The sequence below is a fragment of the Bidens hawaiensis genome, unplaced genomic scaffold, assembly GCF_021521415.1.
Source record: "Bidens hawaiensis isolate Kalapana, Puna unplaced genomic scaffold, B.hawaiensis_p1.1 tig00004748_1, whole genome shotgun sequence".
NCBI lineage: Eukaryota > Viridiplantae > Streptophyta > Magnoliopsida > Asterales > Asteraceae > Bidens > Bidens hawaiensis.
In genome coordinates, this window is record NW_027491294.1 from 729858 (window position 1) to 752929 (window position 23072).

Here is a 23072-nt window from a genome sequence, read left to right on the forward strand (position 1 = left end):
TATTCAATTAATTTATTTTGAGAACGACGAATTTCTTTTATTTTGGCTTTAGTAATTCATTAGTAGTATTTATTTATCAATTTTTAAATATTTTATTTATTTTTTAGTAGTCTTTAATAATTGTAAATTGCTCAATTCATTATTTCATAAACTATTTACGATATTTATATTAGACTAACTAATATATGTTATTTCATAATTCATTATTTCATAAACTAACTAATTTATGTTATTTATATTAGACGGTAAATTATTTAAAGCCATGCATTTAATTTTGCTAAATTTAATATCGCACACCCACTGATTTTTTTCATTATATTGACTTCTTGTATGATGGTTTTGTATTTCCATTATATGATAACTATATTGTTAACTTGTAATTAGATTATTAATTTATTAAATATTTTATTTTAACTAGTTACTCATGTAGTACACTAGTTACTCGTGTTGTACGCCGTGTCAAGCTATTATATATGTAACTAATAAATGCGTCATCACTTTTATTCAAAACTAGATTTTCATTGGGCGTTTTGTGCCGGGGCAATTAGAAAAAACCTTAACGTGAAACTTGGGTCTTGGTTAAACCCGAGCGTTACGTCGGTAAGTTGATGCGAATTTAGTTAGTATCGTTGACGTTTGTTACAATATAGACATCATTGGTAAAACCTTAGCGTCCAAAAATATATTTACGTCAAATTAACATATAAAAAAATAAATTATCTAAACGAAGTTTGTTTGGTCAGTAAACCCGGACAGTGGTAAAACCCAAGTGTTGTCAGTCCGGACATTGAGGCGGTAACTGGACACGAATTCAGTCGGTTTCGGCTATGTACGTTACGGTACCAGAGCAAAAAAAGGGAAAAAAATTGAGTGTGCCAGTCGGGTGGTGTCGGTCGGTAAACTCGAGCGTTGATAAAACCAAGCGTTGTCGGTCCCGGATGTTAAAACATTGAGACTATGCGAATTGGGTCGGCTTTCGTCACACGGTACCGAAAATACTGACCCCGAAAATCACAAATTCTTGGTAGCGGTACCGGTACGATACCGGGATAGTACCGGTACCGAAGGTAAAAATTCGGGAAATGCCGTTACTGTATCAAAACTCAAAACTTTGGTACCGATTCAGTACCGATGGTACCAAATCGGTACCGATTTCGGTACCGGTACCAATCAGTACTGTTACCAAATTTGCTCATCCCTAAATTTGTGTGGACAAATAAAGTGCCGCCAAATGGCCCAATAACAGCTTAGCGGCAAACTTGTAAATTATATCTATTAGATAATTAGATAATACCTAACATAAAACATTTAAAATTTTAAACAGGATGGAAAAATGGCTACCCTCGTCACATACAATTTGTTGAGTATTTAAGAAATATATTATAAATTATAATAATGTGATCAACCAATGAGGCGAAAAGTTGATGGGCCAATTATATTTTAATGATTATTTTGTTGACAGGTGTAAAAGGATTTGCATTCCATTTTGGCCTCATATCCTTTTTATTTTTAGATTCAAGATATGGTGGCTACTCCACAAATGTCTCTATCCATCATAATTTATTTCAACCAGAAGGTTATGAAATGGTCATAGGAAATATTGGTCATATACACTTACTGTAGTTCGATTCAATTTTTTCATACCAGTAATTATCATTCACTTTGCACTAACAATTTATGGATGAAGACGATCGAGTCATCCATCCTGAATCGCTCTTATCTAATTCATGCTTTGAAGCTTTGTTTCATTCACAACCAACGTACCCAAATTGTATTTAAGACTTAAAAATATCTTTTTCATAAACACGAATCTCTCTCATATTCACAACTGATGTATAATTTGCCTAGGGTGTTTACACACTCCTCTAATCGTTATGGACTTGTCATCCTTGCTGAGTATTGCCCCATCATCCAAAACAAGGGATGAGTGGTTTTGGCATCTTGTGTATGATTCGGCTTCTAGCGCACCATAAAGATTGTTCGTTGCAAACATATAATTGATTTGGTTTTCAAAGTGGAAACTTTCTAGGAGGTTAGTTATTCAGTGATTGCTTAAAATTTAACCACGCTTAACGCTTAACAATATATTTCTTTCAATCATAGCCAATGAGCATAAAACACGTTAATGGTTTTGGATCTCTTTTGTTGGTGGTTGTCAAATTTCCCTAGGGTTAAGAAATACTTGATGTAAATCAAAATTCACCTAAAGTATCTTAGGGACTCTGATTGGACGGTCAACATATCATTGTCGTAAAATAATAGAACTTAATTGCCAGTCAGTATATTACATAAAAGTACCCGATTTGAAATCCAACAACCGGTTCCTGTTACTTCCTTGAGTGTGGAAAGATGTTATATAACCCTTTTAAAAGCTGTATTAGTAATTAGGGCATACACACATTTTTTGTAATTTTGATATTTGATGTGCCCGTTAATACCCATCTAACCTTATAATCAATCGAGTTTTCAGTTTTGCCTGATCAATCATCAAAAGTAATCCTCAAGTACACCCTAAAAATGCATGTTTGATAATGTCTTGTATCTACTCGAATATCCTATAAAATGATATGAAGATTTATATTATATATCTTAAACTAGTTTATATTTTATATGTCGATATCGACTTAAAGGTAATTATGATAAAATTTACATTTGTCACCTATGTTTTTATGCTATATTTTATCACTAACACGTTTGTTCGATGTACATTTTTTTACTTTCTTATTTTGGTAAACGACAGACAATTTCAAAATATTTGAATTTGGTGAAGTTACCTTATAAAATCTCTATTACTACACTTACACCCTTACACTTTCCAACTTCTATAAATACCCTCATTTAATCCTCCTAATTAATCACACTTACAATAACTAAAATAACCACAAATGGGTTCTCTTCCTCATGTCGTGGAAGACTGTCATGGCATTGTCCAAATCTTTAGCGACGGTTCCATTCACCGTCACGAAAACATCGACTTGTCTGCCTACCCGGTCAAAGACGACGGTTCCGTCGTGTATCAAGATTATTGCTACAACAAACTCCATGACCTCCACCTCCGCCTCTACAAGCCCACAACCGCCACCACCACCACAACCGACAAACTACCGGTCATATACTTCTTCCACGGTGGCGGCTTCTGTTTCGGCTCATTCGCATGGCCAAACTACCACAACTGCTGCCTCCGCCTCTCGTCCGCCTTAAACGCCATTGTGGTGGCTCCAGACTACCGTCTTGCACCGGAGCATAGGCTTCCGGCAGCTCTTGACGACTCATTTGCATCTCTAAAGTGGCTTCAAACGGTGGCGGATAACCCTAACGGTGATATGAAGGGTTTTGTTGACTTGTTTGACTTTGATAGGGTTTTTATCATTGGTGACTCGTCCGGTGGGAACATAGCTCACTACTTGGCGGTTCGGCTGGGACCCGGCTCGCCCGAGCTTTCGCCGGTTAAGATACGAGGGTATGTGATGATGGCACCGTTTTTTGGCGGTAAAGAGAGGACGAAATCTGAGGCCGAAGGGTTGCCGGAGAAGATGTTGACCGTGGACATTCTTGACATGTAAGTATCATGATAGATTCACCCTAGATTCTAAGTTCAAGCATATATATATTTTTGTCAACAAATATATTTTTTTTTTTAAATTTTAACGTATTATTGGTTATGAAATAAACATGTTCATAACTGTTCATATGAGTAGAGTGTTAAGTAACTATCATATATACTTTTTCCTTTCTTTCCATACTTTAATCATCTTCTATGCATTATCTAAAAGTCTCAACATGTTACATGAAAACTTTTAAATTCATTCGTGATAGAAAGTTAATTAGTATATTAATTTGGTTCATGTTAAAACAACTCGGAATCTTATGATCCACCATGGCACGATTCGATTATTTAACCGAGTTAATGAGTTTACAATCAGCATGATATAAAGAACAAAACAATCTAGAAAATCAATAGATGTTTGAATAAATGAACTAGTTTCTTTGGTTTTTTCTTTAGGTTTTAAATTAAACACGCAAGTAAAGGAAAGAAATTGTTTTATCAAGTTAACTAAATCTAACTTTAGTTTTTCAAATATGGTCCAAATACAAATAAGTAAGGATTTGTATCCTAAGTTTTATATATAACAAAATTGTTTAATTTTGCCTGTATATGTGTATACATATAGTATGTTTTTTATACTTAAAAATGATAAATATTTGAATAACATAAGTATTTGCATTTTATTTTATTTGTAAGTATAAACATGTATATTAAAACTTTTTTTATTAAGTATAAATAAATATGTATAATAATATCATATTTGTGAAAACCAAATATCCGGGTTATACATGAATTTGGATCATTATGAATTTTAGTCATTTACTACTAAAAGCGAAATGAAATTCATCCTCATACACAGGTTTCGTAACCAGATATGGTGGTCCCACAACATGTCTTTGTCAATAAAAAGATTGGTTGTGTTGACTTATAATTATTTTTCATTTTAATATGTTTACTTAATTACTAATTTAGTGGATAATTATGCATTATATCATGATTAAAAGTTATCAAATCACCTTTTTTTTTCTCTAATTGGTTTGTGAATGGTACTTAACTTTTGACTAATTTCAATGGCAGGTTCTGGAGAATGTCATTACCGATAGGCGCAAAGGCGGATCACCCATTCGCAAACCCAATTGGGCGTGAAAGTTCAAATCTTGAGCACGTTAAGCTTGACCCGATACTCATAATGGCAGGAGGGAATGAGATTATGAAAGATAGAGTGAAACTATATGCAGATAGGCTAAAAGAGCTTGGAAAGATAGCACGTTACGTTGAATTCGATGGAAAACAACATGGGTTCTTCGTTAACGAGCCTTATTCAGATGTCTCGGATTCGGTTTTGAGTTTAGTAAAAAATTTCATGTTAGCACATTCAACTTGAATAATTAAGCTGGTCATGTGTGTGTTTGTTTTTTGAGATGTTAGATATGTTGGTAATGTTTTAAAGCCTTTGTATCATGTAAAAATAGCCTCTTTGTATGAGTCCATGTAATAATATGTTATGCTTTTATAAGCCCCGTTTGCTATATAAGTGATCTAAATCTACTAGTAACTAGTTTTTTTAAAAAAAATTTTAATGTAAAAGCTCGTTATCAAAAAAATCACCGAATCCTGCTAATACCACAATGATTTCGGTAAAACAAGACCCACACTAGACAAGTACGCTAACCAAACGGAAAATCTTGTTCGTGTTCGTTCATTTCACGAACGCATACAAACATGTACTGCTTAAAAGAAAAAAGCAGCATTCTTGATGAAAAAAACATTGAACATAATTACCTTAATTAAACATAAGGTTAAGCAATTGAGATAATAACAATTATAAACACAAGCATCCTCAATTTACGGGTTTATTCTAATAATGTCAACGAAGCACAGAAACGAAATGAACATAAAAAACAAGTTTTTACAATTTAAATGTTAGGTTGGTTTTTACAAATATAATGTTATTAAAAAATAAAATAAACCTAACTAGCGAACATAAAGAAACAAACATAAATGAGCAAATAACCTTACGTTCACGAATGCAACCCATGTTCATGTTCGTTCATTTAACTAAACGAACAAAATTTCTTATTCGTGTTCATTCATTTATTAAATAATTTTCCGTCAAACATCATGAACTATTCACTAAATATTCAGTTCGTTTACAGCAGTAGACATGCGTCTTTCTCAAGGTTAAAGGCCGGAAATTGATGCAAAGTAGATTCAAACGTCATCCAAGATTGTTCAATGGAAAATAAGATTTGATTGATGATCGGCACATGGGGTTAAGAAAAGAAGGTAATTGGAGATTTTGATTTGATTGAAAGATATGCCTTATTTTTTGACTAGGATGAAAGAATTTTGGAATAGAATTTTGGCACCATTCATGTTTTGTCTCTCTCTCTCTCTACTCACTCACAAAGTTACAATCCATTTTCTTGAAAATCAACCATTTTGGTCTAAAAACATTACCCGATTCAAACAAAATAAATCTAAAGTAAACTACGTATTTGTCTTCAGCCAAAAGATATTGTCCTAAAACTAGAGAAAGATATTGCTTTAACTCCAACAAAAACAAAGGTAGTTGACACAAACAAATTGTTGAAATTGGTATTTAAGGGGTGTTTGAGATTCCTTATTTAAGGTGAAATGGTCTTTTTGTGATAAGTTGAAAAGGTCTTATGGCTTTCTAATAAGGAGTTTCCAAAAAAGTGTTTTGATTAACATAAGATAATAAGTTGTTTAAAAAGTATTTGGTTTAACTTAGTGATTTAAATGACCAAAGAGGACATAAGTAAGCAATGGGTGGAATGGAAATTGGAAGGGTGGAATGAGTATTCTAATCCTATAAGTAGATAAGTTAGCAAACTCCAACTTATTGAAAACTCTTATTTTTGCTTTGTTGATAAGGAGAAATGGAAAAGACCTTATGTGTTCCCAAACACTTTGTTAACACAAAAATGACTTATTTAACCATCACAAGTCATAAGGAGAGGAAAATAAGGAATCCCAAACACACCCTTAGCTTTGATTATACTATTTTTTTAATGACGAGCAATGGCTAAACGCTAGAAAACTCTCAGGAGGGTTCTATGTCGTGAGCCCTAATCCACCCTGGTGCTCCAACCAGGCTTAGAACCGGGAATATGGTGTCTGAGTGAAATTCGAACATTTGATCTCAAATAGAATAAATTCTCAACCTAAGGTAAACTCCTAACGATTGTTGTAACTTATAAGGTTGTGTGACAATTGACAACACCCGATAAGGTTTTGACCAATATTCTTGGCCTTTATACGCGATATGACTATTGTGCTATAGTCATCTTATTTAGATTAAAAAAAAAGTTTGGTTGTTTACTGTTTTCATAATGCTGTGCATGTTCTTCATAGTAGTTTTGTCATGTCATTCCCCATGAAGAAACACTAACCGGACCCCGGGCAGATTACGGGTAACCTGGGGGGTTAGATAGATGTTTCCCATGAGGGGTTAGACCCGGTAAAGATGGTTCTTCTGATAACCTGCAAAACAGACACCGTGAGCTTGTCACTGAGAAGGGGGGGGGTTCCTCCTTGTGACCACCCTCCGGCGTGAGAATCAGACTAGATTGCTCTTTAAATATAAATGTATATTAAGAGATTGCTAGAGCAGATATCAGGTATAATATGATGATAATGTGATAAGATATGATTAGATGATGAGATGATCATACCATTTGGGGTATTTATAGCCGAATGTAGGTTTCCAAGGAGGTGTGGCCGGCTGAATAGTATTCCTGTTCCACCAACTGTGGCCTACGCACGTGCCCTGCTGGTAGTTGGTGGGTAGGCAGCGGCTGACAGTGACCAGGCCTGCTGTGTACTATTCCTTTTCCACCAACTGCCGGCTATGCACGTGGTATGACAGGAGTTGGTGAGTAGGCAGCGGCTAATAGTGACATACAGTACAGGAGCATGCTGCTCGCCATACTGTTGTCAATAAGCTGTCGTATCTTTAGTCAGATCTTTTGCCCATACCTCGTCAGGTACAGTACAGAAGATCTTCCCGTATCGTACGGACTGGCTTTTGGGCGGGAGTATTCCCCCTCCCGCCTTTGTGCGGGATTGTTCCCGGCTTTGCTCATTCCTTCAGGTGACACTGAGTGATTGAGAGCTAAGTGCCTTGTGCGTGTAGCCTTGCTGCGCGGGTGGCCTTCCCTGATGGCTTGTATCCGCAGCTGCGGGAACAGGCAGAGTCCTTCACCATTGGGAGGCATTTCCTGCGGGAACAGCTTGCGTACTGCGCGTAAGGACGTTACGTCTCTGAGCATGGTGGGTCCTGCGGATCCAGTTGGTTTCTGCGCAGACGTCCCTCTTCAAGGTAAGTCTTGCGGGTCCAACTGGGCTCTGCTGGGACCTACCTCTTCATGAAACTATACAAGTAGTCGTGACTCGTTTGGGTGACTTAAAGTTACAAAGACACAAATCACAAAATAAAAAACAAAACGTGTATAAAAGTTACTAGTAGCACGATTAATGATGATGCGGGAGACTCCTTTTAATGGATTTACACGCGTTATAGAATATTATTTTATGTCCCTTTCCTTCAAAAGCAGTTTGATATTTCTGTATAAAATATTAGTATTTAGCCAGACCTAAATTTTCATTTGGTCTTTAAGAATGATTTTCTTAAATTAATTATAGTAATTATATCTTATGAATAGAAACTTTTATATAATTTAACTGTGTTTTCATACACTTATTAGACTAAGTGTATTAGGGTGGCTATACGTTAAACACCATTACATTAAAAGTGGGTGGGGATTACGATAGCTAGGCCTGTAAACGAACCGAACGTTAGATGAACTGTTCGTAAACCGTTCGTCGGGAAGTTTATTTATTTAATAAATAAACGAACATGAACAAAAAAATTATGTTTAATTAAACGAACGAACATGAACACATCTTCCGTTCGTTCATTTATGTTCACGAACATTTGTTTATGTTCTTTTATATATGTTTATTTGTGTTCTTTTAAGTGTTTTCATTTATGTTCGTTTATGTTTGTTTGTGTTCATATACATTTGTTCATTTATGTTCGTTTATCTTTGCTCAATAATGTTCGTTTAGATTTTAAACAAAGAAACATAAACGAACACAAACATTTATTTTTTAAATAAACGAACATGAACATAAATATTTGTTCGATTAAGTGTTCATTTTCGTTTAAAGTGAAATGAACGAATACGAACATGCCCTTGTTCATGTTCATTCGATTCGTTTATACGCTCTTATTATTCACATTAATGAATACATCGGTCGCAATCTCTTGGCTCTGCCGATTTTATATATATTCGTTTGTGTTTGTGAACCGTTCGTGAATACATTCATTTCCTTAATGAACGAACACGAACATAAAATCTCGTTCAATAAGTGATCGTGAATCGTTCATAAACACATTATTTCCTTAATAATCGTTCGTGTTCGTTCGGTTCGTTTACGGCCCTAACGACAGCCAAGAATTTAGGGCATTAAATAATGATTGTATTTTTTTATAAATCATTACGTGTCTAAAAAACGTTAGAAAGAGCCTCATATTCATATATACGTATAAGAATGTTATTCAATTTATAAGATAAACCACTCTGAGTCATTTACGTCCCTTTCCATCAAAAGCAGTTTGATTTATTTGGATTTTCTTAATAAAATATTATTTGGATAGACCTAAATGTTTATTTGGTCTTCAATTAAATTAATGATTGTATTAGTTAAATATGATGAACATTAACTTTTTAAAATTCAACTGTAACTTTTTATATACTAATTACATTTATGTCCCTTTCCATCAAAAGTAGTTTTAATTTATTTGGATTTTCTTAATAAAATATTATTCGGATAGACCTAAATTTTAATTTGTTATTAAAATGGTGTTAAAGCTTAATAGTATTGGATTGATTATTGTGATAGTGGTAAGAAGGATTAGATTATTCAATAGAGATTTAAGTTTGATATTTAGTTGTGACATATTTGATGATTATGTTAATGAAAGATTTGAACTAAATCTTGTGATCGGGTTGTTAGTTTAAATCACGAGCCCAACCAAAATTTCAATCCACCGTGTGTTATAATACCAAAGTGTTTTGCTCTTGTTGCGGCACAACGATTGTCAAGTGGAAGCCGATAGTATAATTTCCCAGGGAAACGCTCATGTCAAACTCTGACGTTAGCGTGTGTCCGGTTAAGACAACATAGTTTGACCAAGAGAGGACAATGGAAAGCTTAACCTAATAATTCATTTTCAAAAGATGAAAACTTATATAAAGAACAATTATAAAATATGTTTTTACGTAAAATGCTTATAAAAAGGATGGTCGAGGCATAAACCTGTGAATAATTCGGCTTCCATTTGGTTGTTTAGGGTTGGGCGGAACACCACCGCGAGTGGATCTGGTGCAGCCATCGGGTTGAACGGGTTCATGAAGTTGAGGATGAAGCCAAGGAAAATAATTGTTGTTTAACAGCAGCACGGTTAGTTTTGGTTCAAATGATGTGACATATATAATATCAATGGTTGGTGGCTAGGGTGGTAGAAAGTAAGGATTAAGGAAAGGCTGTGCCACCTCCATTGTAATTCATAAATAGTTGTACTGCCATTTTATCATTTTATTGTTCATTTGTTTGTAATCAACCAGTTATAACTTTTCAAAACACGATAAATACTCGACGGCAATTTTTAATAAAGTAAAGGGTATACCCAAACCCTACTGGTTTGGGACGAGGTTTACTAATCGGGTATGGTTTCGGAAATGCATAAAAGTGTCCAAAACTCGATCCATTGTCATCCATAAAACTCATTACTTTGAGAAAACCCATTTAAGTCGGGTTTCAAACAAGAATTAAGGTCAACGGCACATGCATCTCTTCCAACAAATATTGTTTGGATTAAATGTTTGTTCAAAGAAATGAGATCTTGGATTAAATATTGTTGCTGCGACCTTAAAGTTATAAGTTCAAGTTATGTGAAACAGTCTCTTGCACATAGTGTAGAGTAAAGTTGCGTACACCATTTCATAAACTCACTGGATCCTTCTACATTGTGTTTTAATTTGAGTGTGAAGTATGCATATTAAATATACGGAAACCAAATACTTGCGTTTATGAATAGAAGCAAAGTTGTATCGTTCGCATGTGCTTATATGAATATTTGCTTAGACGATTATCTGAACCGAAAACCGAATTTAAATTAGTAAACTGTATGATTCAAAAACTCAAAAACCGAAGTTAAATTAATAATTCGGATTTCGTCCAATCAATTAATCGAAAAATGTTGCTGTTTTCCCTCTGTTTCCTCGAAAAACATGATCCACCATTCACTTATCTTAATGTCGTACATATTTGGTCTCATAGTATTCCCCATGTTGTTGGGGAAATTCCACCTCCAATCTTCAACAATCATAACCTAAGCTCCCTTCAGGCCCCTGTTTTATAAGACAAATCATTCAAGGTAACCCATTATTAATAATATTAATAATCCCTAACTATTAACATTAATCATTCTCTTAATTATTTATTTTTATTCCAATTTCAGGGTCCTGTAGTCGCTTTCTTGATATTGAAGGATTGATGATTTGCCGGATAATTAGTAAAAGGAAAAAAAATATATCACATAACAATTCAATCTCAATTTATATTTATAAACTCATTATAATATATCATTATCATATATGGAATCAAAATGTGAATATGGTTGCAACTATTGTTTCCCAACAACTAACCGATCATGCACCAAAACATGGTTCCGATCCATTAAGCGAAAGCTCCACGAGCTAGAGCTCGAGACCCAAAGTTTCTTGATCCCGGGCCTACCTGTACCCCAGGTGGCCCGAGTCAATATAGAAAATGAGTGCTCCGCACTCCGAGAAATGGTTTCAACCCAACAAAACTCTATTAACTTACTCGCGGTTGAGCTAGAGGAAGAGCGCAACGCGTCTTCCTCTGCCGCAAACGAGGCAATGTCGATGATCCTTCGCTTGCAACGTGAGAAGGCGAGTATTGAGATGGAGGCACGGCAGTTTAAGCGGTTTGCGGAGCAGAAATCGAGCCATGATCAACAAGAGATTGCGGCGTTGGAAGAGTTGTTGTATAAACGAGAACAGACGATTCAGTCGTTAACGTGTGAGGTGCAAGCGTATAAATACCGAATGATGAGTTATGGGCTGACCCAAGCCGAAGCCGAAGGTGTAAAAGGTGTGATTACACATAGTAATAGTATTGGTACAAATTCGGATACTCAATCTATCCAGTTTGATGATTACCCGCCTCTAAAATGCCACACAAATGAGCAACAAATGTACCCGGACGAGGCTGAAACCGAAATAATCGACATTGATAAATACGCGTTTAGCGAAACACAAACACCATGTTCTATAAAAAACATAGAGCACCGAATCAATAAGTTAGAACGAAGCCCGCGCCATCAACCGGTCCTTGAGAAGGTAATATAGAATGATGAAAGCCTAGTAACGTATTCCATGTTATTAAATATTTTGTAAAACATAAATAAAAAAAAATCGTCAAATTAGTTATTTTGAGTGAGATAACTAAAAAATCGAAATCACCAAAATATTCATTTTAACAAGTTATCCATGTTAACCAAGATAATAGATGTAATAGCAATTATATTATATAATATATTGATTCAGGTGAATGTAATCAACATTTGAATGAATTGTCATCGTTAAATCATACTGAAATTAAATCTGGGCCGTTTAAAGTCCAGAAATTTCTTCTAAAAGGAGAAGTTTATGCCATGTCTCTTATAATAGCAATGATATTTTTAAGATTAGCGATGGAATTTTCAAAATAGAGGGAATTGTGGTTTTTGTCTATGTAATTTGTCCAAATCTACAGTTTTAGTCCAGTACTCAAATTTTCGATTTTCGTTCATGTAGTTCATTTCACTTGCAATTAAACCCGAATTCATTGGCCCCGTTAAGTCTGGTTGTTACACTCATCAGCGTGCTCCTCACGTGAGAGGCAGTTTTGTCATTTTTTTCCCCAAATACACCCCAACCCATCACATGATGGGGGCTTACAAATTAGAACTGAGGTTTATTTTTTAGAGAAAAGGACAAAATTGCCCCTCACTTGAGGGGCACGCTGATTGGTTTAACGACCAGACTTAACGAGTTTAATTAATTCAGGTTTATTTGCAGGTGAAATGAAACCACATAGATGAAAATCGCAAATTTGAAACTATTGAACTAAAACCGAGATTTGGACAAACCACATAGACGAAAACCTTAGTTTACTCTTTAAAATAACAAACAAATCAATACGCAACATGGATGATCTACCACAACATATTTTAAACTTTTAGTCTGGCACAACAAATTGTACATTATAACGCAACAGATTCAAAATGGCAAAACATATTAGAAAGTGAAAGTCTAAAGATATTTGAGAATTTGTCTAACTCAACAGTCAAAATGGCTATTTTGATCATTTTAAAAACCTAATAAACTCATATCGTCTAATCATGACAATGATATGAAAATTAACCAAAGTTTATATCATTCTATCTCATAGGTAATCGTCGGTCACTCCCCACGAAAGCAGAAGCCCTCGACTCGTTTCTCGTCAGACAGCATGGGTTCGTTCTTTGCAACGATTAAAGAAGAAGATTCCAACCTTAAAAAGGTCGAAAATGGCTCGGAATTTGGAAGTGAAATGAGTGGGGACAGAATATACACAGTTGACTCGATACATTATAATGCACCAGCACCAGCACCAGCAACATATTATAATGACCAAAAGGCTAGCATTAACATTAACAACACATATGATGATTGTATTAGCGCCATAAAGGATTCAGTGTTTCGTAATGAGATTCAAGATCCAGAAGTTATGAAACTCTATGCAAGACTTCATGCGCTTGAAGCTGATCGCGAATCGATGAGGCAAGCAATTATTAATATGCGAACAGATAAGGCGCAACTGGTGTTATTGAAGGAGATAGCTCAGAATTTGTGTAAAGATCATATGTCAGCAACAAGCAGGATGCCTGCAAAGAAGAAATCTTATTTCAAGACTTTTGGCCAAACTGTTGTGTCATTTGTCTTGTGGAGAAGAAATGCTAATCAAACCAAGTAAGTAGATTTATGAATTTTTTTCTTTTAGTTGTTTAAAGAGTTTTTGGAAATGTGAAATTTGTCTCCAAATCTCACAAAAAATTTAATTTAATTTTTTTTATTTTCATTTATATATGAAGTTCTGTTTCCTGAAGAATTCTTTTAAAAACTGAATTTATTAAATATAAAGTTTTTTTTTATACACAATACTATAACTAGGGGTGTTTATTGGTTCGGGTTTCGTTTTATTTTGTTTTAATAACCAACCTTATAAAGTTAAAAACCCAATCAAAAATCAAATTCGTATTTAGTTCTATTTTTGGTTTTCAACTAAATAAATGCTTTCTCAAATTTATTATTGAATTGGAATGTGTTAGGCTATCCAAAGTTGTAATTAAATTTAGAAAAACAACAAAACTTAAATAACTATTACTTGTTATCAGTTATCAAATTTAATTGATCAAAACCTAATTCAGATTTCTAAAACCGAAAACAAAAACGAAAACCCAATTCAATTTCAACCAAAAACCAAATATGCAATTTGGTGTGGTTTTAAAGTATTTCGGCTTGGGAAGTTTTAGGTTTGAAACAATAATGAAAATTGAGCAATCATACTAAACTATACTTTATGTGAGATACGACTTTGATTTTAATAAAATTTATATTGAAATGTAGAAAAAAAGACTACGTATGTTACTAGAAAAAAAAAACTAATTAAATGTTAAATAAAAATAGGAAAAAAAATCAAAAATTTTAAATTTAATTATCCTTAAAAGCCTAAAAGGTTTACCATGTCCTGTGTGCACATAACATAAATGTATTGTGTATGCATTATCAACATTGTATTACCCGAACACCGGTAATTCATAGTTCTATCAACTAAAGAGGTCCATTTTCGTGTTGTTTAGGTATATGTTCGGTATGACCCCAAGTAATCCAGGATTGATGGTGGTTTTGGACAAGGGATCTCTGGTGGGGCAATGGAGGTGTGTTACCAGAACACAAAACACACCTTTCACCAAGTTGATGGTGAAACTGTAATATCCTAAACTACACATTGTTTGTTGATTTTGTAGTTATTTAATTTGTGGGGATTGTTGTTGGATTAATGAGTTGTGTGAATGGTTTTTCCCTTCAACTGGTTTTCTGGTGGATTAGGAAACTAAGGATGTTGGAATTTAGCTCAAACCAACAAAATGTAATTGCTCACTGTATATTATATTTTACATATTTTGGTGTCATACCCCAATGTATTTGGCTCACAACTATCATGTGTTACAGCTTCAAAAAAGTTTTGTTGATGTTGTAATGTTACATCACTTTTCTTGATTCTACAAGCGCTGACATCTGAGTTTATTACCACCTACAAATACTCATGTTTGTAACACTATCCCCTTTAATAATCAAACCACCAAACACCTCATTAAAAGATTACAAAAGCATACAGTCAACGCCACATATCAACTGCAAAACAACAGCACCACCACTCAGAGTTCATAGACTTTCAAACAGAAGAACCACAATCGATGTCGCATATAAAACAAGAATTGAAACAGTTAAACAAGACATGATTAATTAAAATGTTATAGTAAAAAAAAAGTTAATCACTCACAATTATAAAACTTACACAATTTTCATAAATAACCAAATTATTATAGAAGTACCAATTTTATAAGAAAATGAATTAAGGATAAAATAATTGTTTGATCTATTTGGAAAATTTCTTCTTGGAAGAAAAGATAACTTGGTTTTGCACTTGACTATACTCTTTTAACAATCATGATTTAACAAGAACAAAATTTTTTTGCAACAAAAGCAGGATACCTTTGATCCAACTGCAATGTTAGTTAGGTTTAAGAACAGAACACATTAACAACATTTTGCAACAAAATAACCTCAAACTGGTGAGAGAGAAACAGCATAAGAATCATTACAGTATTTTAAGCCTTTTAGAAAGCCACGGCTCAAGTGATGAGAAACAACAGTGTCTTTAACACCAAATGGGCAACTCAGTTCTTGCAACCCTTCAAGCTTGTAGCTAACCACATCAAGACCAACGTTCAAACCAACTGAAATCGGTTCCGTCACAAAACTGCAAAAGGCTTACCAACTTTAGGAACCATTTAAGGAACCAAAAACAAATCACAAAGGAAAAGAAACCATCATACCTTGCTTCAAAGCTACTATCACCATTGGATCTTATTGCATCACACACACAGCTGGTTATCCATGGAGGAAGATAAGTATCCTTGATTTCAATAGTGTAATGGGAAGTAGAAGATGAATCATGGTTAGGTTGTATTGTGGTTAGACCAGACATATGGTCAATTTTCCTCACCTCCTTACATTTGACCTATCCAAGACGGAAAAAGTTTAACAAGTTGCTTGATAACATTAAATGCTACAAAGTCATAAACAAACAAACCTCTGGTGCAGAAACAGCAGCATTTTCAAATGGTACTGGTGAATAAAGTAAAGGAACGTCTAAAGTATTCAAAGATGGTAAAAGAAACCTGAAATAGAAAGTAAATTACAAAGATTTAAGCGGTAAGAAAAGAATAACTATACAAGTTTTTATCTTTTTTGACTGGGAACTTATGCTAACCTGTAATTAAGCAAAAATTCATATAACCCGTGTACGTTATTGTCACTAAACACCAATAAAGATTCCGGACTATTATCCACGTCAGATAGAGATACTGTACGCCTAGTCTGCATAAACATGGAAATGAGTCATGGGTTATGCCGTTATGGGTCATGGGTCAGATCATACCTTTCCAAGATTATGCTTTTCAATCTCTGAGAGCTCCAAGAGGTCTTCTGTAGTTACTTGTTCCACTTTAGAATGGCACAGAGGCATAGTAAATGATATATCCTTAAATTCATAAAATCAACTTAGCACCATATAAGAACAAAAAAAGTAAAAAAAAAATAAAAAAATACCCTTGATGGAACAATGAAACATACTTGTTCTTTTAACAGTGACCTTAAGTTTCTTGTTGATTGGGACACATATGCACTGCACACAGGTTTACTTCCTGTAGAGCCATTGATGTTGGTGAACATTGCCACAAACTGTCCTGTGCAGACTGTAAACTTGCAAGAATATATTTATGTCAGAAAAATGTATTACAAATAACTAATAACTAATATTTATTCTATCATATAATAACTACCATAAAATAAGCTGCAAATGTTCTTCCGCAACATGATATAAAGGCTGCGAAATGAGGTTTCCCATGCCAGTTGGCGTTTGGTCAAGAAATCCATTTGACCTATATTTTTATATTTATAAAACAATTGTTATTAAACAGATTGAAAATAAGATAGCCTCATGCCTATACAATATTAATACCTTCCCCTTCTGAAGTTGAAGTTAATGCAGTTATGACCGAAGGAGGTAAAGAACTCTGTGGATACACCCAAGAATACAAAGCTTTTGCATTAGAAATTTGACCTGTTGATCCGTTAAATGTGCCACAGCTCATCATCCGGTGAAACCTAAATAATTAAAAAAAAGTAACGATCATATGCATGCTAGTTTACAAACTTAAACATAGATCCTTTTACTTTGTAAGAATTCAAGAACACTTACCAATTAACAGAGGATGAAGCAACCACACGCATGCTAGTTTTCAACGTGAAATCCAGTGGTACTTTATGCCCAGAAATATCAAACTCTGAGCAAAAATTTGCTGATGTGGAATTTGTTTTGCCATCTGGTGCTATTGAGGAATTGAGAGGTGGACGAGCAGCAAGCCCTTTGAAGGCTTCATCCTATAAAAAGGGTAATATTGACTTTTACATGTCCACGTCATCTATTAAAACACATGTGTATATGCAAGATAAAAGAAAAGTACCATATTAAAAGAAAAGTCAGATGATTTATCACCTCCTGCTAATAGTTCCACAACACTCCGAAATGTGCTTACATTACATTTTCTCAATGTGATGTGCGATTGTGTTGCTGCAGTTGAAGCATGTGCGTCATTGTTTGGCCTATCAGAAGCAATCTTTACAGAAGTTGAAGAATTATTTAAGCTATCGGTATGATCAACATCAATCTTTTCCTGAAATAATAAGAGAAAATTAGAAACTTGAATGCCATTATATTTAACAAGATTTCAGAAAATGAGTACCTTAGCAGTCTCTTTCACAGGTAGCATTTTAAGCCTCATACTGTTTTTCCTACTGGGAAACAGTTCATCCACACGAGTGTCAACATATCTGGGATTTTTAGGTTTTATAAAAGGCCCAGATGTTACTCCATTAGCATTTCTATCCAAAAATAAAAGTGATTGTTAGTTAAGTACAAAAAAAGATACAACTTTTTAAAAAAACAAAGGTTATGAGTGGTTAACTAGATACCTTATCGAACCAGGCTCAGATGCTGGCGATTCATCCATTTTCTCAACAAATTTCCTGCCATTTAACTGCTCAGCCTGTCATTATATCATGAGTCAGATTATTTATTGAATTATTGTGATCTTTAGTTCCACTACACTACTAAGCAATCATATATAAGTGACAAATTGTATGCATCCATAAAATGATAAAATAAAATGACAAAATGTTTCTAACTTTCTATGTATAGTAATTTTAATAAATTCATCACGGTACCAACACACGTTCTGGTTAAATAGTATTTAGGTACAATATTATTAGCTAACATCACACGTTACTCCACTGACTAAACAAAACATGAATCACACTATCTGTCAATGTCTGCATTATCCTCTAACTGTCAGATTAACATCTAGTTACTTAACTTATTCAGCCATAGCTCACAACACATCAATCCAATTGCCAATTAAGCTATTTGCCCTAATTTACTCATCTTTAATTAATCTGCACCTAATTCCTGAATCTCACAAACCCTAATAGTATTGCTTGAATCGATACCAAGTATATAAACCCTAATTGCATAATAATAATAATAATAATAATAATAATACTCACTCTTAACTCAGAGGGCGTCTTTCTTTTGGTTTTGGTTTTAGTTGCTCCGGTGCTTCTTAAAGAGCCGCCGGCGGATGCACCGTCGGAAAAGAGATGAGAGTTTGACGGCGGTATAATCGGTCCTCGGGTTGCTACTTTGGCCATATCTACTGATTCGTGTTAAGAGTGGTGGTCAACGGTAAGTCAACCACCGATTATTGGCCTGAGAGTGAAACAGTGCTAATAATAATAATAATAATAATAATAAGACAACATAACATTTGAAGGTTGAAAGAATGAGAGTGGGATATTATAATTTATAAAAAGCGGGATTTGGGCTTTCATTTTGAACAGTTTTGGTTTGTCTTCCCTCGGCCTCGTTTCATTAACGTCGTTACTGGTTTCCGTTACCTGGCTACTTTTATAGTAAAGTTTCATGTAATATTTTTTTTTTTCATGTAAAAATAGAGTTTGGATTTGCTATGGAAAAGGAAAAATTTCATAAGTTATAAGGTTATGACTTATGACTTTTCTACAAGTCATAAGAAGGTAAAAAAAAGAAATCTCAAATACCCTTTAGAACAACTTTTAAGTAAAGAATTGTAAAACCGTATAAATATTTTGCATATGCTATATGAAAGATCTCATATATAATATTTAAAGTAACAACTTTAGAACAACTTTTAAGTTCGAAATATCTCATATATAATATTTAAAGTAACAACTATAAATTTCTTTATGTTTATCGTTGTTTTGTATGTATAATTGATTGCATATTAACAAACTTTTGCGTATATGGTTCTTTTTTACTTGATTTGTATACTGCTTAAAGAATAAATTATATGTTTAAATCTTAATGTGTGTGTACCAACACACTGACGACTATGATATTGTTGAACACTTGAACTATACAGTTTGTTCAATCAACTTTGAATATCGTAGAAACCCAACAACGATTAAAAAGAAATTGTTGATCTGCCACTGTGAGTACCATCACGATATAATGAAACAACAACTGGTACTAAAAACTCAAAAGCATAAAAATAATGATAACTTGTTGGCATTGGTGTTAACAATTACGATTGATTGGCACCCACATTGCTGCGTCAAAGCCAAGGGATCCTCGACCACGCTTGAGAAATAAACTTTATGCTAGAATTAGTTGGCAATTAATACTCAAGAATTTTCAAAATAAGACAATATATGCATGATACTTGCAATTGCAACTTGCAAGCCATGTTTACTAAAATTGAATATTGAGTCACTCAATTCATTATTGTGTTATATAACTATATATATGTTGAGTTTTATTATAATATATTAAATTACTCCAAGAGAACAATAACAAACAAAAATCATTTGAAGATTTTTGTGTTTAATTGTTTATATATATACTACAAGAAAGTTAATCATTGAGTGTGTTCATGAGATTTTAATTGCGGTATACGTTATTTGGCTATTTGCTATCAGCCTTAAATGGATCACATTTAATTTAGTTGGACTTCGGTATATGAACAAGACCGACTTCTACTTCATATTCTAGAAATACCTTTTTGGATATGATTAGATCATGTTATGGTTGTCCAAACTGCTCGTCGTTCGCTTGAAAAATGCTCGTTTGGTTTAAAAACAATCCAAGCACGAGCAATCTCGCTCGGTCTGATTCGGTTCGTTTTGCTCGAATTATTTTTCATGTATTAGTTTTATTACATATAAATCTTTAATTGTTTTTGCTGGTTTTGTTTTGTAATACTCTTCATATTATTTTATAGCATGATAAAGATTTATATGTAATACACTTTTACGTTCGATATTTTCTTAATTTCTTCCATACTCTTCATATTATTTTATAACACTATCTTTATAATAATCTCATTTTCAAACATCATAAAAATCCTATGTTACTTAATTGATAGCGATATGTCTCAAAGAGTCAATAATCAATATATCTATATCTATGCATATATACTTCCAGAAATATTAACTTCTATGCGTTTATCCTTTGAAATAACAGTTTTTTGAGCACTTGATTATTATTGTTATTTTTTATGTTCTATCTCCCAAGTTTTCAGATTAATATTAAAAGACAATTCTAATGTTGTTTATTACTCTTTAATTACAAATAAAAAAAATACAATAATTAAACTACTTGACTAAATGTTCAAGTTTCAAACACAACGAACCAATTCTATGCCTATTTCCTTGATTTCCATCACATACTCATGTCAATGTTATACTCCATAGTATCATTTGGACCATGCGAAGATGAAGCAGTCGGTTTTCCAGTTAGTCGTTGAACCGTGGCCATGAACTCATGGGGATGCACATGAACGACCTCCGGTGACTTCAGATAAATAATCACCGGAGGTTTAGGGCCTTCACGTCTACTTACTTGCTTATTGTTTCGATTATTGACGTTACTGTTCTTGATAACCTTTGAGGAGTTCTTGTTTATCATCAAAGGTGAGGGCTTTGGACCTTGCACTCCTTGCAACTTTGTGGCGGCGACAACGGTGGTGGTGCTGGTGGTGCTGGTGGTGTTGGTCATGTCCGACATCATTTATCGATCTTTGATTCTCTTGGTATTTAAAAATCTAGTGAACATGTGTTTATATATGATACTTGGGGGAGTAAAGGTGTTGAAGAAACCACTCAGTCATACCAAGTGTAGCCTAGTCAACTTGAAAAAGTCTTTGAGGTATTATTAAATAATAGTTTGCATGATAAATTCTTGCTCGGTTATTTGGTTTGTTCACCATGTCGTGTTATGTCCTTCTCGAAAATGACTGGATCAACAAATTCAACCTTGCAGTAAAACTGTGATTATTTTTTTAATGATACGTCTCCTAGAGATGTCTTTATATTTTATATTTTATGTTCCTTAGACACCTTTGTTTTAAAAAAAACATATATATTTAGAAATTCAGTGGAAATTTGTCTTCATTTATTATCATATTAGATAAGCTCACACATACTAGCCGGTTACATGGGATTTGTGCACATTCTTTAATTCAAACGGGTATGGAATGCTCACTTGTATATGTAATTATTCTGTGATTAGAATTACTATACGTTTGAGCTTAAACCAATTCTAGCTCGATACATGTTCACTCTACTGCAAGTGTAATGCTCAAATTGTTTATTTTTAGTGACACCTTGGTGATCATATAAACCCAACGTGTACTAATATTCACTTGTCCATTTTTTCACCCCATTTTGTTTTAATGGTCATAATACCAACAAGCATCGCTATAATGGTTCTCCCATATAACAAACCATAGATTATTGGGTATATGTTTTAACTTTGTGTAGACTATGTTCTTCTACTTTGGTCTGACTTTACATGTGACCGTTTTCTTATATTTATGTTTATATATTGTTTTCTAATGTTATTTACATAGGCTTTTAATTACTATGTTGTTCTTTTATCACTTCTTTGTTATTGGTAATTTTTTTTCTTATATATCTTTAGTTATGTTTATAAATATTGTCTATTTATGTGTCTCTTAGAGCCGAGTCACTCTAGAAGTAGCTTATCTATTCTCAGGGATAGAAGCAAGGTTTGTTTACATCTCACTCTTCTTATACCCACGGATAGCTAATTATTTGTGACATTTATTTGCAATGGTGGTTGTTGTGGCATGGTTTTTTACTTCCCGATGTTGGTGATTCAAGTAACGAGACAACCATGACCAAAGTTGTCACGAAACACACCAGTGCGGCCAACCATCATGTACAACTACTTGTTCATCACCAAATTCACCATCATAGCCACTGCCACTAAGAGCCTCCATTACCTACCACCGTCGATTGTCGGTCACCACATCCACGCTACTAAACAAATTAGTTACATGGACGAGAAATTACTAATGATATACTTACATCACTAATAAGTGAGAGATCACTAAGGGAACAAAATAAAAGTAAAAAGTCCGCCAACAACTTGGTTTTTGCTAATTTTGGTGAGATCTCCTGCCAATGATATATCTGTAGGTAATTTGTCACTAAATTTGGATTGAATTTCCGATAAGATTTACACCCAAGCTTTTTGGTCCACTGTCTGTGTGGGTCATATTACCATGGATTAACGTTGAATCGTAATTTTCTTGGTAACACGTCGGTATTATAATCTCATCAAGATTCCCACTACACATGTTTTTTATAGGTGATTGTCGGAGTGTGCCCATTACCGAGAGACCGCTCATGTAAATCCCTCGATGTTATTGTCTATAAAGAGCGAAATAATCCTCCCCGCAATGGCAACCTAATCTTTATTAAACCATAACTATAAATGTTTGTTCGTTTTAATTACTGTTTCCATCCTTCAGCCAAACCTTATTATTTTATGCATGTGTGTAATCGGTACGTACTGATTACACACATGTATTAAGAAGGTTGGCTGAGGGACGGAAACAGTAATGAAAACGAACAAACATTTATAGTAATCAGTACATACCGATTACTTGTATTAGACTTGTTGATTACGTATATTA

The 23072-nt window shown here is 33.9% G+C and overlaps 3 protein-coding genes across 3 annotated transcripts; 2 read left to right on the top strand and 1 right to left on the bottom strand.

Annotated features, from left to right (window-relative positions):
• Positions 1 to 2848: 2848 nt before the first annotated feature.
• On the top strand, positions 2849 to 4994 carry LOC143627902 (strigolactones hydrolase CXE15-like). The gene is made up of 2 exons (XM_077097618.1): positions 2849 to 3559; positions 4625 to 4994. Exons 1-2 carry the CDS (start codon positions 2886 to 2888, stop codon positions 4929 to 4931), a joined length of 981 nt encoding a protein of 326 aa, XP_076953733.1. The 5' UTR covers positions 2849 to 2885; the 3' UTR covers positions 4932 to 4994.
• A 5822-nt stretch (positions 4995 to 10816) lies between these two features.
• LOC143627904 (myosin-binding protein 7-like) lies at positions 10817 to 13708 on the top strand. The gene is made up of 2 exons (XM_077097620.1): positions 10817 to 12006; positions 13100 to 13708. Exons 1-2 carry the CDS (start codon positions 11236 to 11238, stop codon positions 13661 to 13663), a joined length of 1335 nt encoding a protein of 444 aa, XP_076953735.1. The 5' UTR covers positions 10817 to 11235; the 3' UTR covers positions 13664 to 13708.
• Positions 13709 to 15310: 1602 nt separating this feature from the next.
• LOC143627903 (uncharacterized) lies at positions 15311 to 18807 on the bottom strand. Its single transcript, XM_077097619.1, has 13 exons — positions 18601 to 18807; positions 18010 to 18083; positions 17781 to 17919; positions 17502 to 17711; positions 17237 to 17418; positions 16997 to 17142; positions 16818 to 16916; positions 16609 to 16730; positions 16415 to 16516; positions 16247 to 16353; positions 16067 to 16154; positions 15810 to 15994; positions 15311 to 15733 (listed from the first exon to the last, which is right to left on the bottom strand). The coding sequence occupies exons 1-13, from the start codon at positions 18742 to 18744 to the stop codon at positions 15538 to 15540; spliced, it is 1794 nt and encodes a 597-aa protein (XP_076953734.1). The 5' UTR covers positions 18745 to 18807; the 3' UTR covers positions 15311 to 15537.
• Positions 18808 to 23072: the final 4265 nt, after the last annotated feature.